This window comes from Aythya ferina (genome assembly GCF_964211825.1).
Source record: "Aythya ferina genome assembly, chromosome: 2".
In the NCBI taxonomy this organism is placed as follows: Eukaryota; Metazoa; Chordata; class Aves; order Anseriformes; family Anatidae; genus Aythya; species Aythya ferina.
This window is the reverse complement of record NC_140297.1, coordinates 34,889,331-34,913,508: the sequence shown is the minus strand read 5'-3', so window position 1 is coordinate 34,913,508 and position 24,178 is coordinate 34,889,331. Positions and strand designations below refer to the sequence as shown.

The 24,178-nt window shown below is 39.9% G+C and overlaps 1 protein-coding gene across 1 annotated transcript; it reads left to right on the top strand.

Moving 5' to 3' along the window:
• Positions 1-411: 411 nt before the first annotated feature.
• SPMIP4 (sperm microtubule inner protein 4) lies at positions 412-23,963 on the top strand. The gene is made up of 11 exons (XM_084508635.1): positions 412-583; positions 1,111-1,209; positions 3,648-3,795; positions 8,193-8,369; positions 10,250-10,321; positions 15,428-15,457; positions 17,134-17,318; positions 19,468-19,556; positions 20,321-20,495; positions 20,840-20,931; positions 23,260-23,963. The coding sequence occupies exons 2-11, from the start codon at positions 1,137-1,139 to the stop codon at positions 23,935-23,937; spliced, it is 1,719 nt and encodes a 572-aa protein (XP_084364761.1). The 5' UTR covers positions 412-583; positions 1,111-1,136; the 3' UTR covers positions 23,938-23,963.
• Positions 23,964-24,178: the final 215 nt, after the last annotated feature.

Sequence of the window (24,178 nt, the reverse complement as noted above, 5' to 3'; positions counted from 1 at the left end):
CTGTGTTTTGAATTTTTGATGAAACTAGCAGTGAGAACACCAACATCTTAGTTGCTGGAGGAACGGGGGGGGGGGTGGAGTTCAGAGTGATGGTGTTTGTCTTCCCAAGAAACCATTACGTGTGATGGGCCCTGCTTTCCTGGGAGCAGCTGAACACCTGCCTGCTGGTGGGAAGCAGCGAATGGATTTCTTGCTTTTCTTTGCTTGCACACATGGCTTCTGGGCTTTTGCTTTACCTAGTAAACTGTCTTTATCTCAAACCATGAGGTCTTGCACTGTTACCTTTCTGATTCTCTCTCCCATCCCACCTGGGGAGAGTGATTGAGCAACTGGGTGGTGCTCAACTGCCCACTGGGTTAAACAGGTGAAGCAAACCATCAGCTACTTGAGTCTCAGACCCATGTCCCCAAGCATGCTGTAACATCTTCCTCCTTCATGCTGTAGGTAACGCCTTGCTAACATCACCAGCTGCCTCATTCTGTGTATCACCCTAGAAGATCCCTAGCATTCTCTCACTGTGATGTCAAATAGTACCAGAACCCCAGCCTATGCATACTCACAGTGTGCTGCACTGAACAAGAAGGTAGGCTCAGTTTGTCATTTTGCTCTATGTTGTTTCTGATTAACCTGATTAACTTCTTCGCTGAAAGGGTTGTGAGGCGCTGGAACGGGCTGCCCAGGGAAGTGGTGGAGTCACCATCCTTGGAAGTCTTCAAAAGACGTTTAGATGTAGAGCTTAGGGATATGGTTTAGTGGAGGGCTGTTAGCGTTAGGTTGGAGGTTGGACTCGATGACCTTGAGGTCTCTTCCAACCTAGAAAATTCTGTGTGATTCTGTGATTCTGTAACCTGTTCTGCAGAAGACAGGCAGGCAGTAAAGCTTGGGAATAGAGGGGCTAATCCCCAAATGTTGTCCCCTGCTTTGGAATAAAATCTCTCTGGCATTTGGTAAACACTGCATTTAAAAGTTTATTACATTCAGAAATTAAATTTTATATATGCAGGATTCCTCAGGACATTATAGTTTTTCTGTATATTCTTGCCTTCCCCCATTGGAAGTTTTTCCTAACCAAAAGGCTCACAGTGAGATAATTTATTGTCTTAACCACAGATTTCTGAAAGCTCTGGGGCTGAAATATGAAGGATTGTGTTTCCTGCTTTGGAAAGACATCATCCTGGAAACTAGTGATTTCCTTTGGAGCTAACCTATGTGAGTAATTTCCCCTAGATCAGGAAGGACTTGGGATTTTGGTCCTGCCACTAACTGGCTCCATCTGGCTTATTATTCCATCATCCCTCTCCTAGAGTTACTCTCCCCTACTTATTGCCAGCTGTCTAGCCTGAATGGCCTCACTGAGCTATAAAAAACTAGGTTTCTCCTGCAGAAGAGTTGAGCCAGTTTCCCAGGGAACAAAACTGGACAGAGAATGGGGGTCTTCCACAGACATTGGACTGTGTCTAGAGAGAAGTGTTTCCAGGCATAAGGATACCTCCTCAGTCATTGGTCTGAATCCTGCTGCTCACAGTAGTTGTCAAGGGCTGTGAAATTCTGATTCCCAACCCAGCCACATGGAAATGCTCTATGTACAATGAACTATGTTTCTGGAGCTGAAGGCGGGTTTGGGGATTTAGGTGGTGTCATTGGACAAGTGTCACTGCAAGGACATGAGGTGTATAGGTGCAGAACCCTATTGATGAGGGCTTTATTACTGACTGGGGCTTCTCAGTGTGGCTGGTGTTGGTATAATGGGTCAAACTGCAGGTGGGTGTAAGTACATTTTGGAGCTGAATGCAATGAGATCAGAATCTGGTTCTACAGACAATGGTTGAAGTGCCAGGAGACTGATGAAGTAAAACTGGGGCATGGACCCCTGCCTCAGCAGACAGCTACTGTCATGGAGCTCCAGAGAAAGAAGCTGAGAATTGTGGCAGCTCCCTACATATACAACAGGCAGGGACGTAAGAGCTACCAGTCATATGCGTCACCTGAAATTCTGTAAGCCAGGAACACACTTTTTACTGTTTACTAACAAAGGTTAGTAAAGCTGGATAGAGAGGAAATTCAGGTAGGCTCTGAAAACTGTGGACTCAGGACTTACAGAACTATAGCAGTTATGCTGGAAGGAAAGTTTGGCTTCTGTTTTTTTGTGCACATGAAGATTGTGAATCAACAAATCTGAATAAACTCGTTGCAAGACAGTAGTTCTTGAACTTGAGTAATCAGCATGAGATTCTATAGTAGACCACCCAACACTCTAGAAACTGCCAGCATGAAAGAATTAATTTTATTTTTTTCACTTGAACATACTATAGTGGCTTTTTTTTCTTACGACACATCTGGCCCAAATGCCCAGGCATCCTAGAAGAACAGCTTCAAATATTTTCGAATTTGTTTCCTGTTTTAGTAAGTGGAAGTGAAATCTTTTGCATTTCACTGGCATATTCCTGAAGAGAGCTTAATGAAAATATCCAATTTGTCAAAACTTGGCCAAAGTCAGGATCACAAACATGTACCAGTGAGATGAATTTATGTTGCTCCTTTCTCCGTGAGTCTCTCCTCAGACTCCTGTTGCCATTGTAAGCTACATATCCAAGCAGACTAAGCTAAGCTGACTAAGCTACATATACTAGCAGACTATAAAATGCAGAGCAAGTTGATTGAAGGTACAAGTCAAAATATATGGAGGTAGAACAAAGGCCTCTCAGCCTTCTCCACGTGATGAGCCATTGGTCATGAGTCAAAAGGAGCTTTGTCACTGCTTGTGGAGAGCAGAGTGAAGGCAGTGCTTCCCTTCGTACCCATAAAATTTTACTAAAACTTATTACCCTACTGGGTATGTCATATAGGGACAGTGCTTCTAGAAAACCTAGGATTCTGCCATAAAAAGCAGGAAATAGATGCAGGGGAATGCTTTCCTGTTAGAGGAAGAGGAAACAGTAGTGTATCTTCACATATAATTTATTTAAGAAGTTCCTGGTGTTTTTTGACAGAAGACTCCCAGTGCTGTGAACCAGAGTTTCAACAAGTGGAAAGGGCAAGTCCCAGTGCTTTTCTCTTGCACACCTGAGCAACTCAGAATACAGGCAACTTGTTCAGATACAAACACCTGCATGGGGTTATAGATGGCAGAACACTGAACCTGGCAGGATATTTGTGCTGACCTGGTATAGCACCTTTCCTCACAAAGAGGTAATCAGAGCCACCAGTGTTGAAATACAAGTGAAAGGAAGACTAGAGCACTCCTCAGCACAGAGCTAGAAAGACAAAAATCAAGAAAACTAGGAAAAAAATCTCTGTGAAGCAGTATCACCCTTTAGAGTGGGACTGGAAAATATCCAAATGATCACAAATGAGACTTTCTGAGTGCAAGTCCAAACTTTCTTAAGTCATTATTTGTAAGGTTTTTTTCCTAACTCCTACTCATCGGTAACACAAAACAACAGTATCATACCTCTTTAATCTCTCTCTTGGTTTTGTTTTATTCTGTAACCTGGTACAAAAGACCAGTAGCTATAGTAAAAACAACCATTGTTTCCAGTCTACACTTGCCAGAATTAGGCAGAACTCATCTGTGTTTCTTATTTGGGATCCAGATGCACTGAAAAAATTTTGCTGATTTGGTATTTTATCCCTCTACTTTCTCCTAGACCCTCAAATACAAAACATGATGATGCATGACCAGCCCCGCTACCACAGGGAAATTAAAGAAACTGAAAACCTATCAAGAACCTTTGAGTCCAATGAGATACTAACTCCACTTCAAATTCCTTCACGTCTAACTGTCTCACAAGACAGGTAAGAACAGAGCTCACAAAGAAAAATTATTTCATTAAAAGTATTTGATATCTAATTACTGTTACCAGAAAGCATTTTTCTAAACGTTATGTTTTTATGGCATGATATATTTTTTCTTTTCATTATAACGTTGTGCAATAGTCTGTCAGTTCCCTGGGAAATAAGTTGATTACAAGTGAAAAGAGGACTGATGAAATATATTATGCTGTAAGGCTCAAAAATCTCTTGAAATAATTTTCATAAAGAATAAAGACAATATGTATATTGCATTACTAATTCAGAAAAAATGTGCATATTTCACAAAATGATCACCAACATTTATCACGTTACACTTTGATCTACTCCTGTTTCAAACCTTTTTTTCTAGATTGCAAGTTGGCCTAGAATAACTGAGATAAAACTTTAAAATTAAAATTTAATGACAGGAAGCCTGCTTTTTGCTTTGGTAGTTATTAACATGCAATAAGAAAGTTTCAAGAATCAATGTATTATTGTGTTTTACAGGACCAGTCAAAGTGTTAGCTAGGGGTCAGTATATGGCAGAATTCCTGCAACTTTTAAAGTTCTGGAAATCTGAACCTCTAGTTGTTCAGTACTCATGCCAATTTTTTTTTTTTTTTTAATCTAAATTTCTATTTTTTATATACACAACATTCAAGAGTTAGACGTAAGTCCATCAGTGTTCTTTGATGTGAGATTTTTATCCCTGTTGCTAGAAAACTCAATTCTGGTTTTTCATCTTACCTACAGCCTTCTGTTTTACTACTACTGCTAACTTCTGTTATTTCTGTTATCTCATATCCAACATCTGAATTCCAGACAGAGTATTGTGATATTGAATTATCATGCCTGTCAAACTATCTTGAGGCCTCCCACTTATGTATCTTCCCTGAGTCAGCTTTTGTTGTTTTAGGTCTTGTATTACAGGAGTCTGGGTGAATTTCCATCTAAGTCTGCTGAATGTTAGGCCCAGTTTCAGTGAATGTACAGGAAAGATTCACGTTGGCTACATAGGGTACCATTCAAAAGGAAAATATAAGCTCAGAATTGTCTGCATCATTAGGATCCTAACACATTAGCAAACATCTTTCATATTGCTACTATTTTAGTAGCAATACAACAAACAAGTAACAAGCACAGACAGGTTATTTCTTTCTGAACAGGAAAATCTGTATGGTAACACAGAGAGTGAGCTACACTTTTCTGCTAAAGTAAATCCATGCTCCAGTGAACTCACCAATTTATATCTGAAAAGGTGCCTGCATGTCTTAGAATGTCATACGCATTTTTAAATGGTGCATTTTTTTCTAGTCACATAGTGATAAGCACATAAATAAATAGAATACAGTTGCTGTCAGCTACTAAAAATACTGTATCCATGAATTTTATTACATTATCATCTTGGATTACAATATTTGTCACAAAGATTTGCACTAATAAACAGCCCTCAGCATAACCAGGGGTACATACATGTATTCGTAAAGCCCTATAAGTTTATATATATACATTAAAGGTATCCCAAGGATTTTTCACTGTGATTAGACAATCAGATTCAGGTTGATATACTAAGACAATGTATGTAGTTATTTGTATGTTAGTTGGACAACAGTAAATAACACAAGGTTCTTCTTTTTCCACTCTCACCCTCCCTCCAATGCACTGAATCCCAAATCAATATGTTACTCAGTCACTACATCTATGCTGGCAGGTACAGCAGAGTACAGAAGACCTGTAGAGTCAAAGAGTTGGTGTTGGAGGCCTGAGGTCCAGAACAAAATGCATTTCATGTGCTTTCTACTTCAGATTACCTCTAGTGTGATTCCAGGGACTAAATGCTGTAATACGCTCCCACTGCATTTCTGGAGCATGTCTTGCAGTTAACTTCATCCAGAAGGAACCCAGTTCACGTACTCCAAGCCAAAGCACTGCAGGGTACCAACCACTGGAAAATTAATGTCAAAAGTGTATTCCTGATCCAAATGAAAATGACAGTGTGAATGCATCCCATGTGAACTCATATAGGATCAGGCCCTAAACCTCTCCCTGTACAAACACACTTTCCACAGACCTTCTGGAAGCTGTCAGCAACACACTCTCAGAATCATTGGCCTCACGTACTGATCAAAGCAGTTACTGGAGCCCTTCACAAGCTCACAGTCTAAGACATTTTATTCTTTTCCTTTTCCTCTTTTTTTTTTTTTTTTTTTTTTTTGGTCAGAACAAAAAAGATAAAAATTTAGAAGTCAGCTTTCAGCATTCAGAATAAATCTAGAGTCATGGAATTCAGAAATGGAAAATCTTAATAAGTCATTGACTATGTTGCTGAGACTCTGAAGTTCACGATGTACTCTTTAAAACTCTGTCTACCTGAGACCTCATTTGATATTCTCTGGACAGAAGCAATCATCTTTAATATCACTTGATCAATATCAGCTTTTTTTTTTTTTTTTTTTTTTTTTTTTTTTGTGTGTGTGTGTGTGAGAATGAGACTTGGAAACATTTTAAGCTTAATAGAGTCCTGTTTGGACTGAATGGGTGATCAGCCCCAGAAATCTGTGTGTGCAGTGTTTTTCCTTACTGCCTAAGGGAGAGTGGTTGTTATGCTACCTAGTAACCTGGAGATAGCAAACAACAGGAATGATCTATTAATGTTTCCAGCGTGAGTCCACTTAATGAATACAAATACCATATCCATGCAAATGATATGGTATCTGTCTACCTACATTAATAAAGGGAAAATGAGGATTTAGAAAGAATTTTAAAAACGGATGCTTGTGTTTCTTCAGAAACTTAAGCCTTCTGATAAACCTCAGAACACCAGATTTTTATTTTTGTTCATCCTACAATACAAATGAAGTACAAATGTACAAATTTTTATTTTCGTTCACTTTACAATACAAATGTATTACCCCTTGCATCATGGTAGAATGGATAAAGGAACAGCATCAGGTGGCAGCGGAGAGGTCCTGATGCCTGAAGAAGAAACTAAATGACAGGATGGCACTGTACTGCCAAGCAACCACAGAGAACAAACCACCATACAGCAGCACTGTGTCCGTATCTCATACATCATCATCTCTCATGGCAGAGAAGTCCAAGCTAGCTGGGAGCAAGCTGGGATATCTGTGTGTTTCACCAAGTCCAGTGCTGTGATAGCAGAGCAGTGGCTGCACCAGTCAACAAATGCTCTCCTACTGGTCTGCAACCATGTCCAGATGCTTCACTCATCAGTAAAGAAATACCTAGTATCAGCAAAAGGAGGTAGCACAGATGAGGCCTAGCTACATACAAGAATCAGGGTTATGCATGATGGAAACACTGACAAGAGACAGATCTGGCTGCTAGTTCCCAACCCAGTAACATAAACATCATGCTCTCTGGTTTCATAGAAATGAATACGGCGCATGAATAAAAGATCCTGAGGGTGACCATGCCTATCACATATCACAGCAGTTCATTAGCTCCTTCACAGTGTTTTCAGAAAATTCTGCACAACTAAGTCAAATTTATAACACTTATTTTTGCTCTTATCTCTTTAATAAAAGAGCCTATCTGTACCCCTGGCAGGGAAACTGCTGCAGTCCAAACGAAAATGAAGCTTCAAATTTTCTGTGAGTTTGGTGCTGCTCTTTAAAACTCTTTTAACCAAAAACATGTGAGGTGATCATGCACCTAAACATGTTCAACTCCTTGATTTCAAATGACACAGGTATATGAAACTGTAATGCATGTACTTTTCCACTAGCAAATTCATTTCACTACATGTGAAGTACCTGATACAGCTATCATTCAGTGTGAATTAGAGCTACCAACTTTACATGAATAGAATAGAATAGGTTTAGATCTGTTGGAAGGGACCTACAAAAATCATTGAGTCCAACTGCTTGACCATTTCAGGGCTAAAAAATAACATTTCTCACCCCTCTCTAGAGACTGGTCTAGAGAAGGTTTTCGAAGGCACAAATAACAAATTCATGAAATCAGTGGAAATTAGATTCTAAAGCTTCCACCTGTGACACTGTATATGTTCACCCATCTGTGACGTTGTATATGTTCACCATCCATATGCCACTCAGTAGTATTTACTGAAGGAACAATGCAGGTATTTGTGTGCAGGCAGCTAAGATTTATATTGTGAGATGCACATGCTGCATGTAAAAGCTTCTTTCTTCTCTCACTGATCAAAACATAATAGACTTGATTCAACCTTCATTAAAGAATTGACAGTCACTGTTCTACTTCTCCTAGTGCCAGTTCACCAAAATAGCATCATCCAGAATAAGGCTGAGTAACTCAGAGCCAAGAAAATTAAGCCAAATTTTCACTGTTTAAAAGACTTCAAGCAACCATCACCTTTGCTGCTGTTAAAGGGTGTTTGGGGGAATTCTTTCTTTCAGATATAAAAAGTTCAGGGAATCCCTTTGCTGCTGCAAGCTTCCTGGGGGAATACAAAGTGTGCATGGGGGAACTGCACTACCTGTATTGCCAGAAGACCAGAGGGCAAAGGCCAAGTCTCCATGCACAGTTGTTAGAGGACATTACCATTTTGGTAGTGCTGTTGACCCTTGTCCAAGGTAAGTTAGACAAATACAATCAAAATGTTTAAGTGAAGAGATTTTAGCAAGAATAGCAATAGACACGTATCGGGTTAGACAGCAATTTAGGCTGAGACGGGCAAATATCTGCATTCTAGAAATGGAGCAATTTAAGCTTCTACCCTTTTTACAATGCCTGAAATATTAATGCGTGAACATATTGGTACCCACAAATCTCCACAGAGCATTTTGTTGAAACACTTAAAATTCCAAATCTCCACACTTCATTTATTTTTTTCCCATCATTTGGTAATGATTTACTGTTGGCTGTTGTCCCAAACACCCTTCCTGGCCTTTAAAATGTCACTACTGGCCTAATTTACATGAATGCTCGGCATCCACAAATCCCATAGGCATAAAAAATGAAAAGTAGGCACACAGCTTTTTTAGAAAGCTGTTGTAAAAGCCAAGATCTGTCTTCATCAGACAACAGATGAGGGGAACAGATCTGGGGTGTGCTTTCTGAGCCAGGGCTCCTTTTCTTGGCCTCTTAGCACAAACGGTTTCCTCTCTAACAGCTCCACTGTCGTGTCAGCTTTCTGGATGCTCTTTTGCTGCTACTTTTTTCAGGAAACTGTCACTCAGCCACACATGATCCAGTCAGGCCCAGCTCAGCAGTGTGTCTCTCACCATTCCTAGCTCTGCACCCACTAGACAGCCACCGCCCAAGCCCAGCTGAGTTCCAGGCCTGTCTGCCTCCATCAGCCTTGCTCTGTCCAGGCCCTGTTCTTGACTGAGGTCTGAACACCAAACATGAACCTTGCAGAGAGAAGTTTTACTGGAGACAATAGCAGTTCTCATTGGCCATGGGCCCATTGGAGGCCTGAAGCTTTGATTTCACCTGGCATGTGGAGTGCCCACCAGTTTAGGGTTGATACACAGTCAGTACATATGGCACCTTGCACACCAAGTCATATTCCCCACTCTTCCCTGCCGGGTCAAACCCTATCCCAGTGCTTTCTGCCTATACACACACACACGAGCTTCTCTGGTCCCAAATTGCACTTGAGTTTAGCTCCTTCTTTCTCTTTTCCTGACCTCAACCTTAACCTTAGACCAGATGTCTCTGTTTGCCCAGATAAGCTGAATTACTATTGCAGTTATCAGGGAAAAATGTCAACAGACACCCTATGAGGCCCAGCCTCAAATTCAGTTCATCAGCTTGTCAGTTAAAAAACAAATCCCAGCTCTGACCCTAATCCACAGTCTCTGCCCAGAGATCTAACATAACCAGCTGGCCCTTGCTTGAGTCAGCCCCTCAGCCTTACCTGGTAACCTCTTTGAAAAGGACAACGATAAGTTTGGCTCATTGGCCCTTATAATGTTAAGCCTGCTTGTAACCTAAATAATCCTTTCTAGACCTATAAAACAAACTCTCTAGATACAAGGGAGTACAGTTCCTCGAGACAATACACAAATCTACACTCTTGCAGCTGCAACTCTGTTTCTCTGTGAGACAGGCACACAGCATATCTTTGGTTCTTCCTCTAGGAGTTCAGAATATAATAGGGTTGATGCCACTTACAGTGAAAACAGTTCCCACAGCTCCTATTGAGTGTTAGGTGTGCATGGTTTGGAGCTATAAGGGCCAAGCTTTCACAGATGGAAGTACTCAGCATACTCAGAAACTTCAGATTCAGGCACAGGTGCTTGACACCTCTCAAAATCCAGCCCTGCATAATTTAGATGTTGAAACTGTGAACAGATTTCCACATGGGTAGCACCTATGAGTTGGGTATTAAGAATTACCTGAAAAATCAAGACAAAAACATACACATCGATTTGAATTGTTATGAGAATATAAGTATATGAGCATATAAAGCATAAGTGTTCTACATTTGCATTTTCTCTTTGCACAGAGGCCTTCCCATTGAGCAGTACTATGATGTCACCCTGCTGAAAAAAAGTGATGTGCGTATGAATGACGATCTGTAAGTTTAAACGGTGTGCTACCCAGATTGTGAATTTAGTGAATTTATCAGCAAACTGAAAATTCATTCCACTCTGGTGATACTATGCATACGTGATATGAAGTGCACATATGATATATGAAATCTGAAGGAACGTATTCTGTAAAAAAGGGATAAGCTAATAAATAACAAACAACAGCAAACACAGCTAGAAAGGAAATTCAGAATATGGCATTGTGCCCCTTCAGTTTGGTATCTCTTCAACAAGGGTCTCTGAATCTGTTTTACAGATTTTCCATATTTATCAACTTGTAATACTCAAAAATACGGTCCTTTCTGCTACTTAGAATCTAGATTAAATTGAAGTAACTGCAGTAACCATGACACCATGTGTATTTCAGTCCATTTTTCTGGTGTATATATAGAGAGAGATGCATTTAAGGAGGAGGGTTGGCAAGGATTGTTTTTCTCACTGCTACTGCTTAAGAGAAAGATTGAGTGAATTTGGATGGGGCTGCACTTCTGCAATCCAACGTTTTGCCACTTGATGGCACCAGCAAAACATTTAACATTGCTCAAACTACTGCAATTAATTTAAAGTAATTTAAAGTTTAAATGTAAATTCTTCAAATGCAGGAAATGAACGAAGCTACACCTCTCATGTCAGCATTAATAGCTACAGCACATTAGAAACCTGAGAATATTTCTGTGATTATTTTTTCAATTATCTTTATAGGGCTGTGAGGGGTATTTTTTGACCCCCACCAGTCTCCATTTAGCCCTCCTGCATGTGAGGTACCTGCTCCCCATTTTGTGTAGACTCAACACACTCCAGAAAAGCAGGAGAGCTAATTGTAAACAAGCCACAGAAGCTACACAAGGAAACCTCCCACCCTGCTCTTTGTAGTCCACTGCTCTTCGCAGGCTTTTCTTTTTACTACCTCATTACAGTAAGCCGGACAAGAAGAGATGAATTTGTTTACCTCCAAGAGTGCAGAGGCCAAGACTCCTTCATACTGGGATAGCATATGGCCTTTCACCAGCCATGCACGTTAGAGCTGTGCTGCTTTTGCATAATTTGATTACAAGCTACAAGGAAGTAGCAAGTTTCCTTGCAAGTTTCTTCCTGCATATCTCCCAAGCACTTAGTGACAAGAACTGGCCCATGCCCTTTTGAAATTGTGCATACACCTCAAGTTTGAGATGTACAACAGATGCAGAAACAGGCTCACTCTTCCTTTAACACTGGCCACTTACATGAATGTTTGCTTCTTTTATGTTGCATAGCAAAACTGGTTGATTCTTTTTCATAATCCATCCCCAGGAAAACTGCATCAAATGCAGTGGAATACCAGAAAACAATTTGGCCTACTGTGACTTACTAGTCAAATAATTGTCCTGTTACATGACATGTCTATTTGTATCCATGAAACAGCAGAAGCTCAGGCAGATTGTGGAGTAAAATTTAAAACTGTTCTTCGCATAGGGTAGGAGTGTTTTCAGTAATTCCTAGGCTGCTCAACCTGAAATGCATCTTGGTAAAGGATGCTCTGAGATCTGTTCGCTTCACAGCAAGAGTTTTCCTTATGCCAGTTGCCTACCAGAATGGAATATCCACATACTCAGGAGAGGACATGGGACACTTCTGGGGATTTGATTCAGTAAGAGGAAGTAACCAGGAACTGCTGTAACTATATGGCCTTGCACTGGCTATATAAGAAACAAGGAGGTTTTATATAAGCATAGGTTAGACTCTGCCCCCAACACATACTCAGAAGTACACAACCTTGGACACTGAATGTTTGATCATTAGCACACCGATGAACTTTCTCCATTATTTTGCACTCACATCTTCATCTGAAACATGCTGGGTCTCTAAAATATATTATGGTTGATGTTTTGTTCTGGTTTAAACATATTTTTCTTTAAGGTTATATTTTCTCTGTCTTTTAGAGACCTTTGAATTGAAGGAAAGAGTGTATCCTTTAAAATGAAAAGTGAAACATACACCAAATACATCTGTCATGTTCATAGTTCAAGGTCTTTCAGAGAAAATATTCTTCCTGCTGTCAGAGACTATTAAGCGGTGACAGCCACATGGAACCTTTCCTGAAAAATGCCCACTGAGTGCTGCTCTGCAGGTCTACCTGGGAGCTGTTAATACTCAGTTTATTTACCTTATAGCCTGTGAGGGCTCCTCTGAGCCATTACTGTCTTTTGCGGGAAATGAATTACCAGACATTTGCAGTAACTCTGTACACCTTCATGAGACAACTATGCTTTTGCCTTAAATATGCACCCTGCATATCCTTGTGCAGTCCTGCATTAGAATGAATCACTTGGTTTGCACAGATGTACTTTCGCAAGTGCATTAGCAGTGGGCTACATGTGCCCTCTCTGTCAAATGTACTGCAGAAAAGTAGCTGCCTACTTCCATCTAAAGCTGTTATGAGTCCTCACGTTCACATCAAACAAGACCATAAAAATCCTGAAAGGCCTTGAAAAACATCCTTGAGCCATTGCTAGAATCTTAGCAACACACACACACACTGCATCAGGCCAGTGCATTTACACTTTCCTTCCAAAGACAAGTCACACCAACAAAGTTTTGGGTGCATTCAGCAGCACTACAGAATAGTTTTTCTCCACTGGGTTTTCTCCACATAGGTTTTAATCTGTAAATCATGCATATCATGCCACATATCACTTCCATTCCTCTGCTTTTGCCCCGGCTCCCTGAGCCCTGGTGGTTCCCTGACCTGCAGCTCAAGGTGCCCAAAGTGCTCTCATTGCTAGGGAAATGGGACAGTGTCCTACAGGACCACTCCCTGGACCTATTCTGGAGCTTTCTAAACTGGCACCATAAGTCCCTCCAGCTTGAGCCTGACTTCTTTTCAAGAAGTGACGGACTCCATATTCTTTGTGGACTGAACACAAAGGGGGAGATAATGATTACTGAGCAGCTGTGTCTTGTGTAACACTGGCAGACTCCAGTCTACCAGAAGTTCACTGAAAGCATCTCAGACCCAAGTCTGGAAAAATTACTACTGCTTTCTTCCTTTCCTGTTGGAGCTTGACCTTTCTATAGTTCCATCCATTCTAAGTGGCTTCAGGACCAATAATGCAGTTTGAGTTTTAAAAATGTAAGGGACACTCTAAATAACCAGATACCTTTGAAAATATAAAGCTTTGCTGGCTGTTACAACCTGAGCTCACAAAGCTTCTCTGAATCACAGCAGTCATGAAAATGCATAGTTATCCTTATTTTATTGCTGCCTTGTGTTATAATGAGAAGTGATCTACAAAGGTATTTAAGCAGTTCTGCCACGATACAGCACAAAGGAGGCTTATTCTCCTTACACTTGCATATTTGTATCAGGAATATGTCCAATGAATGCAATGAAGAATTTAACAATGCACACGGTAACATAATGTGAAGGGAGAATAAATACTGAGAATTTTCCTCCATGTCTCTGAGCAATTTCTGTTCTAACTGTAGAAATGGAAAACCAATTAGAAGTATCTATGGAAAAAGCATCTAAAGATTTTTTTTCTGTAAGTGTGGCTATTTCTGTAAAAGCTTTCATTTTTCAAGACAAAGTTTGAATCAGAGTCCCAGATGATTATAACAGTATACAAATGGTTGTCAAAATCCAACATGTAATGTTTAAATGCTGTTAGCATCACACACTAAAAGGGAAGCAGATCTTTTGCTTAGCTCAGTTGAGGCATGAGTTATGTTGGCATGGTAATTTGGGAGATGTAGCACTTCATGGTGATCACATAGACTTCACAATGAAATGCATGAATACTGCTTAGTGTATCGGGACAGCATATGAACAAAATTATCTGGCACATGAAAGTTTATCTTCAAAAGAACCATTTCAGTGTGGAAAGAAATTAGCATAGGATTGTACTGAACTTCTTTAGGCAAGGGAGCATATTTTCTCTTTGTGCAGTATCTATTTTTATGGAGGCTAGATTAATGATGGAGGAGCCAAGTTGTAGCTCTTGAGACACGGATGACTTGAACAGAGTTTGGGTGCAGCTCCCATGCCATGGCTATGTCATTAACCAGGTGACTGGGTAGTCTCGAGCTGTGGGAGGAAAAGTCTCCCAAGGAACTACTAAGGCTGAAATAAAGCAGTCTTCATGGAGCACATTAACGTCCCACACAGCTCTGTCCTCAAATGGCACAGCGGGAGCTCTGAAGTTATCATCGCCTCCTGCTTAGGAATGATTCCTGGACATCTCTCTCCTCACTGGGAAATATGAAGGGTTTTGGCAATATGAAGATTTTGGTATATGGCCTGTAGAATCAAGAAACATGAACACCATACAAAAAGTAAAGCTTAAGATTATCATTAGACAACTTCTCCTACCCATATAAAGACCTTTTCAGGCAAGACCAGGTAATTTAGGCTTCCTCATGAAAAACCTGAGGATTTCAGAGCTCCAGGTGATCCACTTAGATTTTTTACTAGATGATAAGATCAGTAATAAAATTGTCTTTTTTTTTTTTCCTTCATTATACCACACAGAACCATTAAGCAAAGTATTTTTTTTTTCTTAATCTTAGACATTTTTCTGCCTTGGAACAATCACCAAGAGACTCTTAGCTAGCCTCAGTGATGAAATTCTTGCCCTTTAAATTTAGTGTTTTCTTTTGATTGCTTTTTAAAAATTCATTTGAAGCATAAAATCAGTCTCCATTGTAAAATATAAATAATTTATTATCATGGAATTAATAAGTACTTTCCCTGCAAGTATGAATAGGATACGTTTTCTGTTTTGCATTACTGATTTATTTTTACTAATAACACGTGCAGTTGTTAATTAATATAGAGTTTATTACACAGAAGTGTAAGAGGCTAGATTTTTTCCCTCACTCCTTTTGAGAAGACATTCTACATACCACTTGTTCCAGGCACTGTTTCAGCCTTTGGCACCTAGCAACACCAAACATTTCTCGTGGATTGAGTGATACCAGTAAGAATATTGTCTGCACTGCTTACACATTGATTTGTCCCTAATGTATATTGATTGCACTGATTCAGATAAAGTGTGAGAGGTACAAATGAAAGTGGACCATTTCAAGTAACTCACTCTTTTTCTTCCCTAATACAGGCTTCATAAGCCACCAAGCAGTTTGGCTAAGTAAGTAGATTTCACCTTTATTGTACCTTATTACTTCCTTAATGAAATAAAAAGACAAGACCTTTCTCTTATAGCCATAATTGCACTGTGTATGTTCCTTGGCAGTAAGCAGCAGCAAAAAGCTACTAGGCAAAAAGCTCTCTCTCAAATGAAGCATATAATGATAGGTTTAGCAAGTTAGCAGTGTTTGCCCAGCACACCCACTCTCCTAACAAATACTGATCTTGCTGACTTGCCTATGGGCTAATTGGGTTTCCTTGGCTGTGTTGTTCATGGCCTCTTTACCCAACGTGAATGAAAGAATGCAAATCTAATGTATGTATAAAGCAGATTTGTGGGAGGGAAGCCTAGGAAGAGCTCAGCTTGGTAAGAAAACTTATTACCTCATGATGGACAGGCTCAGGAATGGATGAACTTGGCTCCTACGTAAGGTCAAAACTTTGCTTTCAGCAGCAACTCGGGAAAGGCATTTGCTCTCAGTAAGCTGCTACATGCAGTTGTGGTAGAATTTAGAAGAATCCAAAAGGGGTGGATTACTCTTACTGGAATAAACTTCATTTAAACCTCTAATTTTTGTCAGAAGCCGTTCATTTGCCTCAGAAGATTCCTGTTATTTTATTTTTTTATTTTTTTTTTGTTGTTGTTGTTGTTGTTTTTTTTTAATTAGGCTGTTATGGAAAACTGAAAGCTGAAAAGGATAGCTACAGCAACCTCAGAACTCTCTGTGAAGTCCTGGTTCTCAGTGCCCCACAAAACTCTCCAGTTTAGCTTTATCCTTCTTCCTCTCACAAATAAATACCTTTTTATACACAAATATCCCAATAGTCCTAGTCCTAGTCCAAATGGCAGATAAGACTGCTTCTGTTGTGATGGGGTTTCTTCACTCGTTATTCCCACCACCACCACCATCTCTTTTCACACTGTTCCTCATGACAATCTTGCTTTACTTCCCCCTTTCACCTCTGTCGTTTTTGGAGTCTACAGGAAATAAATTTCCCCTGGAAAGATTTCTCATCAATTCTTCAGTTATTTATGATTTCTGGAGTGGGCACCTCTCTCTGAAGCACAATCCTGCCCTGCATTCCATCAAGGGCAGAGTAAATCCCTGAATATGATGATATCCAATATGGTTTGTGATAGACTCACAGCAATTGTGTTGCTCTGAAAGACTTATTCATAGTAATTGTAGCTAACAGGAAGGCTATAATGATAGAAGCAAACATTTTTACTTGCATTTGGGGTCTGACAGAGGCATCCTTTCTCCTGTTCAACTGGATCTGTTGTTAAGCATCAGGTAAAAATTGCTATAACCAACAGACCCACGTCACTGTTGGACATGTCTGAGAGGCATAGCCACTGCACCTTCGACTGGGGAGTGTTGGTGGCCTGGGTATGCAGTTATGCAAGTTGCAAATGTAAATCTAACGATTCTCTTTCACGTAAGCAGACAATACAGGAGCAGGCAAGGGAGTGATCATTGTAAATTCATTGTAGGGTACAAGCCAAATGGGATTTTAAAAAAAAGACATCACCTTTCTGCTTCTTAATTCTCTCCCAGTTCTTGCGAAGTGTTATATTTAATGCTAAAGCTCTGTGAAATGTGAAATAAGGAAATGTGAAATAAGGAAATTTTCTTTCTTTCTGTTCATCCTCCTGACAACTGAAACCAATCCAAGACCGCTGTGCCTGCCGTTTCCCATCTCTCATCCCTACCAGACACACATCTCTAGGTATGCCATGTTCCCAAACTTCAGATCACCTGAGGATCGAGACACCGGGATCGATGCAAGCAATCATCAGCCTTTCCACCCCAATATCCCTAGCAAGCCTTATGATGTGGTTGTTCTAAGGAAGACCAAAAGTAAGACTGCTCTCTGAGGATTTATCATCTATTCTCTGATGATTTATCGTTTATTCTTGAATATTATTTAGAAATTCTGCTTAAGTCTTGTGACTCCTTTCTAATGAAGCTCCATGCAGCTAGGATCTGAGAATATTAGTGACCAAGCTACGCATCTTGGCTTAAATTGGAGCTCTTCATGCTGATGGTTGCATTCTCCAAGGGAGATACCTCAGCACTGAGAGTGATGAATTAATGTCTGTCTCATACAAAGACCTTGTAGCTTCAGAAGTCAGCAGTGTTCTTAAAGCTCTTAAATGGTATTCTCCGTAAATATGTATCATTCAGTGTATCTGATACCTTCTGGCAGGGAAATGATTCTTCACAGTCTGAGGGAGTGGTGGGGAAAGGAAAAAAATGCCTTAAGAGGGATCAAAAATTAACAAATTCTGGGCAAACGCCATGTCTGCCACACCTTTGCTGAGGACAAAAAGTTACCCCTGAAAGAAGTGCTGAATGATTTAAAATATTTTATCACCATACAGGTGGTGGAACAAGGTCTAGAATCACATAGTAACTGATTTTTTACAGAACAGCATGTAAGCCATTGTGACATGTTAGTTTTTAACCCCAGCAGAATTTTGTCCTGGGAGTGGCTTACATAATGCATCAGATGAAAAATTGTGCTTTTCATTGGGGACAGTCTGCTGCATTGGGATTCTGACAGGTACTTCATTCTGTATGGCTCTGCTGATCACCTGCATGAACTGATGAGCAGTCTTTAGCAGCTGTTGGCCACACAGGCTCAGGGAATTTGGGACAGCAGAAAGCCAGCACCTCTCAGTGCCATGGCACTGCTCCTCAGAAGGGGTTTGGCAAAACTGTGGAATAGAAGAAGCATACACTGGCGTGTCTAAGAAGCTCTTCAGTACTATAAAAGCTGATAATGTTAAGTAGTAGGTTAATTTGCACTAATGAGCTGCCATTCCCAGTCACTGCCAGTACTGTACAATTATGTATATAATTGGATATGTGAGCCTTTTTTTTGTGAGGTATTTGTCTATCCAAACAAAGTATCTCTCCACAGAGCATATAATGTCAGGAGCAGTCATTTTTAGTCACTTTTCAGTGATCATTTTTCAATGTAAGAAACACTAATCACATGTGGGGAGGTGGGTTTATAGCAACTACAAAGCCTATTTTTGCACAACAGAAGGATCATTGGAGGCCAAGCTCTATTTCCAGCAAAGCTTAGCAGGTTCGGAATTACAAGATAAGGGGGCAGCTACTGCTGGCACTCCAAAAACAACTTCACTTTATTTGATCAGGATGCTCCACTCCTCACTGACTGAAGGAGAAACTTCTGGTTAAGAACAGATGACACAGATCACATGTGGGTGACTTTTACCACTGGAAAGTTGTGTTTAAAATTTTTCACAGCAAGGTTATGTTTAAATTTTATTTATTTATTTTTCCCTTTCTACATCTTGCTTCTACAAAACTCAGAGTAATTATTATGTAGTCAATTACAGAGCCAGGGTGAGAAACAAAGCTCTTGCAAGCATACTCTGCAGTTTCATTTTTATCAGACACCTGGAAGATTTCTGTTATTCTGCTGAAGGTGACATTATGAGTACAAAACCAGCTTCAACAATTCATGAAACTTTATTGATCTTACTGTTTGCTGTTGTTGTTTGTAAAAATCATGCACAGAAAATGCAGTAAGAATCTGCTGGTGTGTGAATTAATCCGGAGCTCCTAGAATTGGTCACGGGCATGTGTCAGTCAGCTCTAGCAGGGGTATAAGATCCAGCCTTCAGCAACTTGTCACCATCCCCTCTGCCTGAGACAACTATCTGGTGGTGCAGATGCTCATGTGAAGACTTCCAGCAAGGCAGGAGGGTTAACGTAGGCTGCCTAAATAGTTAATCTGATCTGATTTAGCTCTGCTGATTTTGTACTACAGAGTGAAGATGAGTTCTGTCTGCAGATCTATGAGGTAAGTCTCCCAAGGTAGAAAAGACAGCAGCAGCAGCTCCAGAAAGAACCTCTTCCACCAGCACAGCTGTCTATAAACTGAGCATAATACGTCTACAGCTTGATATGCAGATACATCTGTCATTCTGATCAATGGTGTTACATTAGAACATGTTAAATATATCCCCTTCAGGTAATCCATACAGGCATGAGGTTGTCAGCATTCCCCCTGACTCCCTGAAGAAAGCTTTGCACTGGCCAGGACAATACACATACTTCCAAGTAGGTAATTCATACAGCATATGGGGGGAGGTGTTGCTAAAGAAACCCAGATTACACTCTCCAGCCCTAGAAATAAATGGATTTGAGCAGCAACAGATTTTTGCTCCTTCTTACCTCTCCACAAGTCCTGCCAGCATACTGACAGGCTGGTGTCTCTATTTCCATGTTCTGAAGGAAACAGATTGTGAATGGTCACTGACTCTAACCTTGCTTTCCACAGCTGTAATGATGGAGACTAGGCTGATCCATGAAACACAAGAGTGAAACTGGTCATGAATGATTGGGTTTCTACTGTTCTTCAGCCTAAACAGTTGTTAAACAGCTGTTCTCTTCCTAGGGGGACATAGCCTGAAGTTTGATGACAGATAAAAGCCGTGAAGAATGTAGCAAAAGACAGTGGTAAACAAAGAAAGATACAGCCTTTGGAGACAGACAATCTTATGGATGTGGCAGGGGAAAATCAAAGTGGCAGTCCATTTTCAGGCTGTTATTGTGACTGCAAAAGAAACTTTATATAGCATGTAATGTTCTGCCTTGGTGTGGCTACCATGCCTAAGTTGATTCCAAGTTCTTTGAAATGAATTCAACTGAATTATGTGCCTGTTAAATCTTCCTATTTGAGTAGAAATACTGTACTGAAGATTTTTATTAGCATTTTCTAATACGCTAATTTAGCATACTATGGAAGGGATATTTTAAACCTTTAGAACATTGTTATTTTATTTATTTGGTTTATGCCTTACCTGTTTCTTCTTATCCTTCAGCTTCCTAAATTTGCTGAAGAAAAGGGTCAAATATACTACCCTTATCCACCAAAGATGGTAGCCCCTAATTCCACTTTTAAAGAGCTAGAACATAACCTCTCTCCAAGAACAACCAACATGCTACAAAACACTGAAAGGGCTCAGGGGATCACAACATACAGTCGCAACTTCACAGGTAAGCAATTGTTTTCCTTTCCTTTCCTTTCCTTTCCTTTCCTTTCCTTTCCTTTCCTTTCCTTTCCTTTCCTTTCCTTTCCTTTCCTTTCCTTTCCTTTCCTTTCCTTTCCTTTCCTTTCCTTTCCTTTCCTTTCCTTTCCTTTCCATTTACTTGGAAAGACCACAAGATGTCACCCTTTAATTCTTTCTAAAAAAAAAAAAAAAAATTAAAAAAAAAAAGTCATTTAGTAACAAAGGTCTCAAAATCTGTAAATTATCTGAGATTTTTCAGGGGGGCTGAGCACTAATTTTCATTTTCCTAACTAATAAAAATATGTGATAATAAAATATGTCTCCATTAAGGAAGAGGCCCTATGAATCCCCTTGTACTGGATGACTATTACATGAAAGCAGTTGGCAGACTAACTGGAGAACTAGGTACAGACGTGGAACTTGTAAGTACTGTCTTTACTAAAACTCAGATGCTTTCACCACAGTAACATTGACAAGAATATTTCCAGATTCAACTAAAAGAATTAAGCCTTCCCTTTAATAATACTTAAATGCAAGGCAAGAATCATTCTAAGAGAAAGGGTAAAGTTCAGTATACTAAATGACTCCTGACAGAGCTGCTTTACAGAACTTATGTAATGGATTAGTGATTTGTTCAGGGTATGAGGTGCTGGGGGTAGGTTACAATGATCATCTGAATATTTTTTTATCTTATCATTTAAAGCTGCCACCAACTCATGACAGCAATTCAAAGGACCTTTTGCCTTGGAAAGTAGAAGTAATATTCTCCATAAAATGAGTTGGCAGCTCTTATGAACCATGCAGTACTGCAGAGACTGAAACATACTGGCTAGACGTTTAGCTGGTGTTAATCAGCACAGCTCCACATCAGCTTATTGTCTTTATTGCTTTATTTGATAAGTGGCCTAGTATCATTGCAGACTCCTATGTCCTTACTAACTATACCAGCTTAAGTTTGGCAGAGTTCTTGTGATTCATCCTTCTCCATTTATGTGAGTGGTTTGCTTTTTTTTCCCTTAGGATGCATCAGTAAATTTGCCAAATTCTGTTTCATTGCAACTATTTACTTTTAAGAACATAGGCATGAACATAGATATGGAAACTCCATGTTCATTGTCTTCAAAAACTTTGATATTCAATGTGGCCTCTTAGAAAGTCAAAAAATACTATTTTATTAAATGCTACCCTTGCAAACAAAGCATAACATGGTAGGTAGGAATAGCAAATCAACTTGTTTTGCTTTTTGCTAATGCATCATTACCTCTAATGGCTTAAGCCCTTTCAGTGACACCTGCACATTGTCATGCTGAGTACATACACAGTTATAATTGATTGTTACCAACTAAGCAATTTTGCATGTAAAACACATTCCTGCTCACCTTTTCACAGCACTGCTCACTTAACAGCGCTTGCAGGTTCAAACTTCTTTGTCTCTAATGCCTTCATATGTGATTGCACAAATATATGAAAAGCAGGGCAACCAAAGTAAGATGCTATCATTTTCTTTGTTTATAGTCAAAAAATTGCCCTGGATAAAAAGTCCCCAAATTGTTGTGCTTTTTATTATTATTATTATTTTTTTTAATTCCAATAAATTAAATCCCTTTTGAAATGGTATTTACAAGTCTTTGATAACTGAATCGGAAAAGTTGTCTGGCTTTTTCTCCAGCATGATAAAGAAACAAATGTTTTGCTTTGTGACAATGAAAACTTCAAAGAACACCTTCAACAGCTTGTCTCTGGAAATGAAAATCCAAACTAGCGGCTTACATTAATTCAAAACAGAGCAGTTTTATTGCCCTCTGGCTTCCAAAGTGTGATCAGTAGAGGCCATGCTAATTTATCTGAGCATCATTATCCCACTTAAAAGATACGTACATTAAATATCAAAAATTCTGATTGTTCAGCACAGTAATTGCTGAAGCCCACTCTTTGGGTACAGGACTCAAACATACTTTGTATGAACAGTCCCTATACAATGTAGCTTTGTCTCTGCACTGGTATCTGAAGCCTGTGAAGAATCAGAAGCCTGAAGACTGTGTCCTATGGGATCTCGTCCACTAATTCTTTGAACAGCTGGAAGTTGGATCTTCTAAAGTTCAGGGTGCTGACTTTGCTCTTAGCCAGGCCCATTATAGTCACTGTTTATACTATCACATTATTTAGGAGACCACAAATTGGAAAACAGATGCTTACAGAAAGAAAAAAAGAAAAAAAGAAAAAGAAAAAAAAAAGAAAAAAAAAAAAAAAAAAAAAGGAAAAAAGACAGCACAATCTAATTATATCCATTTGCATCTTGTGCATATCACAGAATCACAGAATCACAGAATTTCTAGGTTGGAAGAGACCTCAAGATCATCGAGTCCAACCTCTGACCTAATGCTAACAGTCCCCACTAAACTATATCCCTAAGCTAATAGGGATGGAGCAGAATATTTTGTCTTTTCCAAAGCATACAGACCAGCTCTAATCTCTCCGTATGGCAGGACAGTAATGACTGTCTGGACTGATGGACTGATTCCCTTTGCCAGCCTGTTTTGCATACTGTCAGAGCAAAGTAGTGGCCACGAGTGACAAAGTTCTCACACCTGGCACAGTACTCCAAGTTCCTAGGAATAATGCTTCCCTCACTTTCCACAATGTGGGGCAGTAAAGATAGACACGTAACTGAGTAAATTTCACTCGTCCCAGAAAATGGTTGCCTCAATCCCTGCTAATTACAGTGTTAATTCTTTTCCTTCCTCCATTAGAAAGAAACCTTTCTGTCTAGTCTCTCACAAGTGAGACCTCTTGAAGGGCGCAATGCACGTTTACTTCAAGGACGACGTCCCCATGAATCTATTCTGCAAGAAGAGGGCTCCTGCCAGGAGCAGGCCCAACTGCCTTGCCTGTGTTACCAGAAAGATCATTATCTGGATACAGGGCTGCCAATAAACGAATTTCAGAAAATCGCTGACGCGTGGCAAACAGAAGCATTGTACAAGAGGCAGTTTTCAGGAATGTCTGAACTTGAATCCCTTCCAAAACGCGCACATTGCCTTTCCTGTGAAGATATCAAGCCCAAACGTTTGGACCAACATACAGTATGGGAAAACCCAGTCAGCCTAAATAAACCAGTCTTACCACAGGATGTAAACAGCGAGGAAAGAAGAATTGAATTGCACAACCTCTGGTACCAAGAAGCAAGTCAGACTGCATGGAGACCAGAGAGGCAAACAGAGACAGCACTGCCTGAATGGATCCCTGGCTTTGAGGTTCTTCAGCGCCCAACAGCACTGCTGGAGCTGCAGGATTCCTTCTCTAAGACAGCAGCACAAAAACGTTTTCATGATTCTATCAATGGAGAGACAAAAGATCTCAGAGATAACATCACTGAGGGAAGGAGACACAAATTCTATGGATTCAATGCTTTTTATTTCCATAACTGACACATTCCCTGGTCTTTTTAAAATACTAACAAATAAAAAGTACTTCAACGTAGCATGTCTATTCTTGTGTACCGGTTATGGCTGAAATAATTTGTTGTCTTCATAGTAGCTCACGTGGTGCTGTGTTTTGCATGTGTGATGAAAATATTGTTGATAACACATCGATGTTTTAGTTGTTGCTGTGCAGTGCTTGCACAGGAGTAAAGGATTTTTCTGCTTCTCATGCTGCTGTGTCAATGAG

Bases quoted from the DNA above. Each gene is read 5' to 3' on its own strand.
- SPMIP4 (XM_084508635.1), top strand. From the start codon at position 1,137: ATGAAGGATTGTGTTTCCTGCTTTGGAAAGACATCATCCTGGAAACTA. The intron at 1,210-3,647 runs GTGAGTAATTTC...ACTTTCTCCTAG, and splicing joins TTCCTTTGGAGCTAACCTAT to ACCCTCAAATACAAAACATG. The intron at 20,932-23,259 runs GTAAGTACTGTC...TTCCTCCATTAG, and splicing joins TAGGTACAGACGTGGAACTT to AAAGAAACCTTTCTGTCTAG.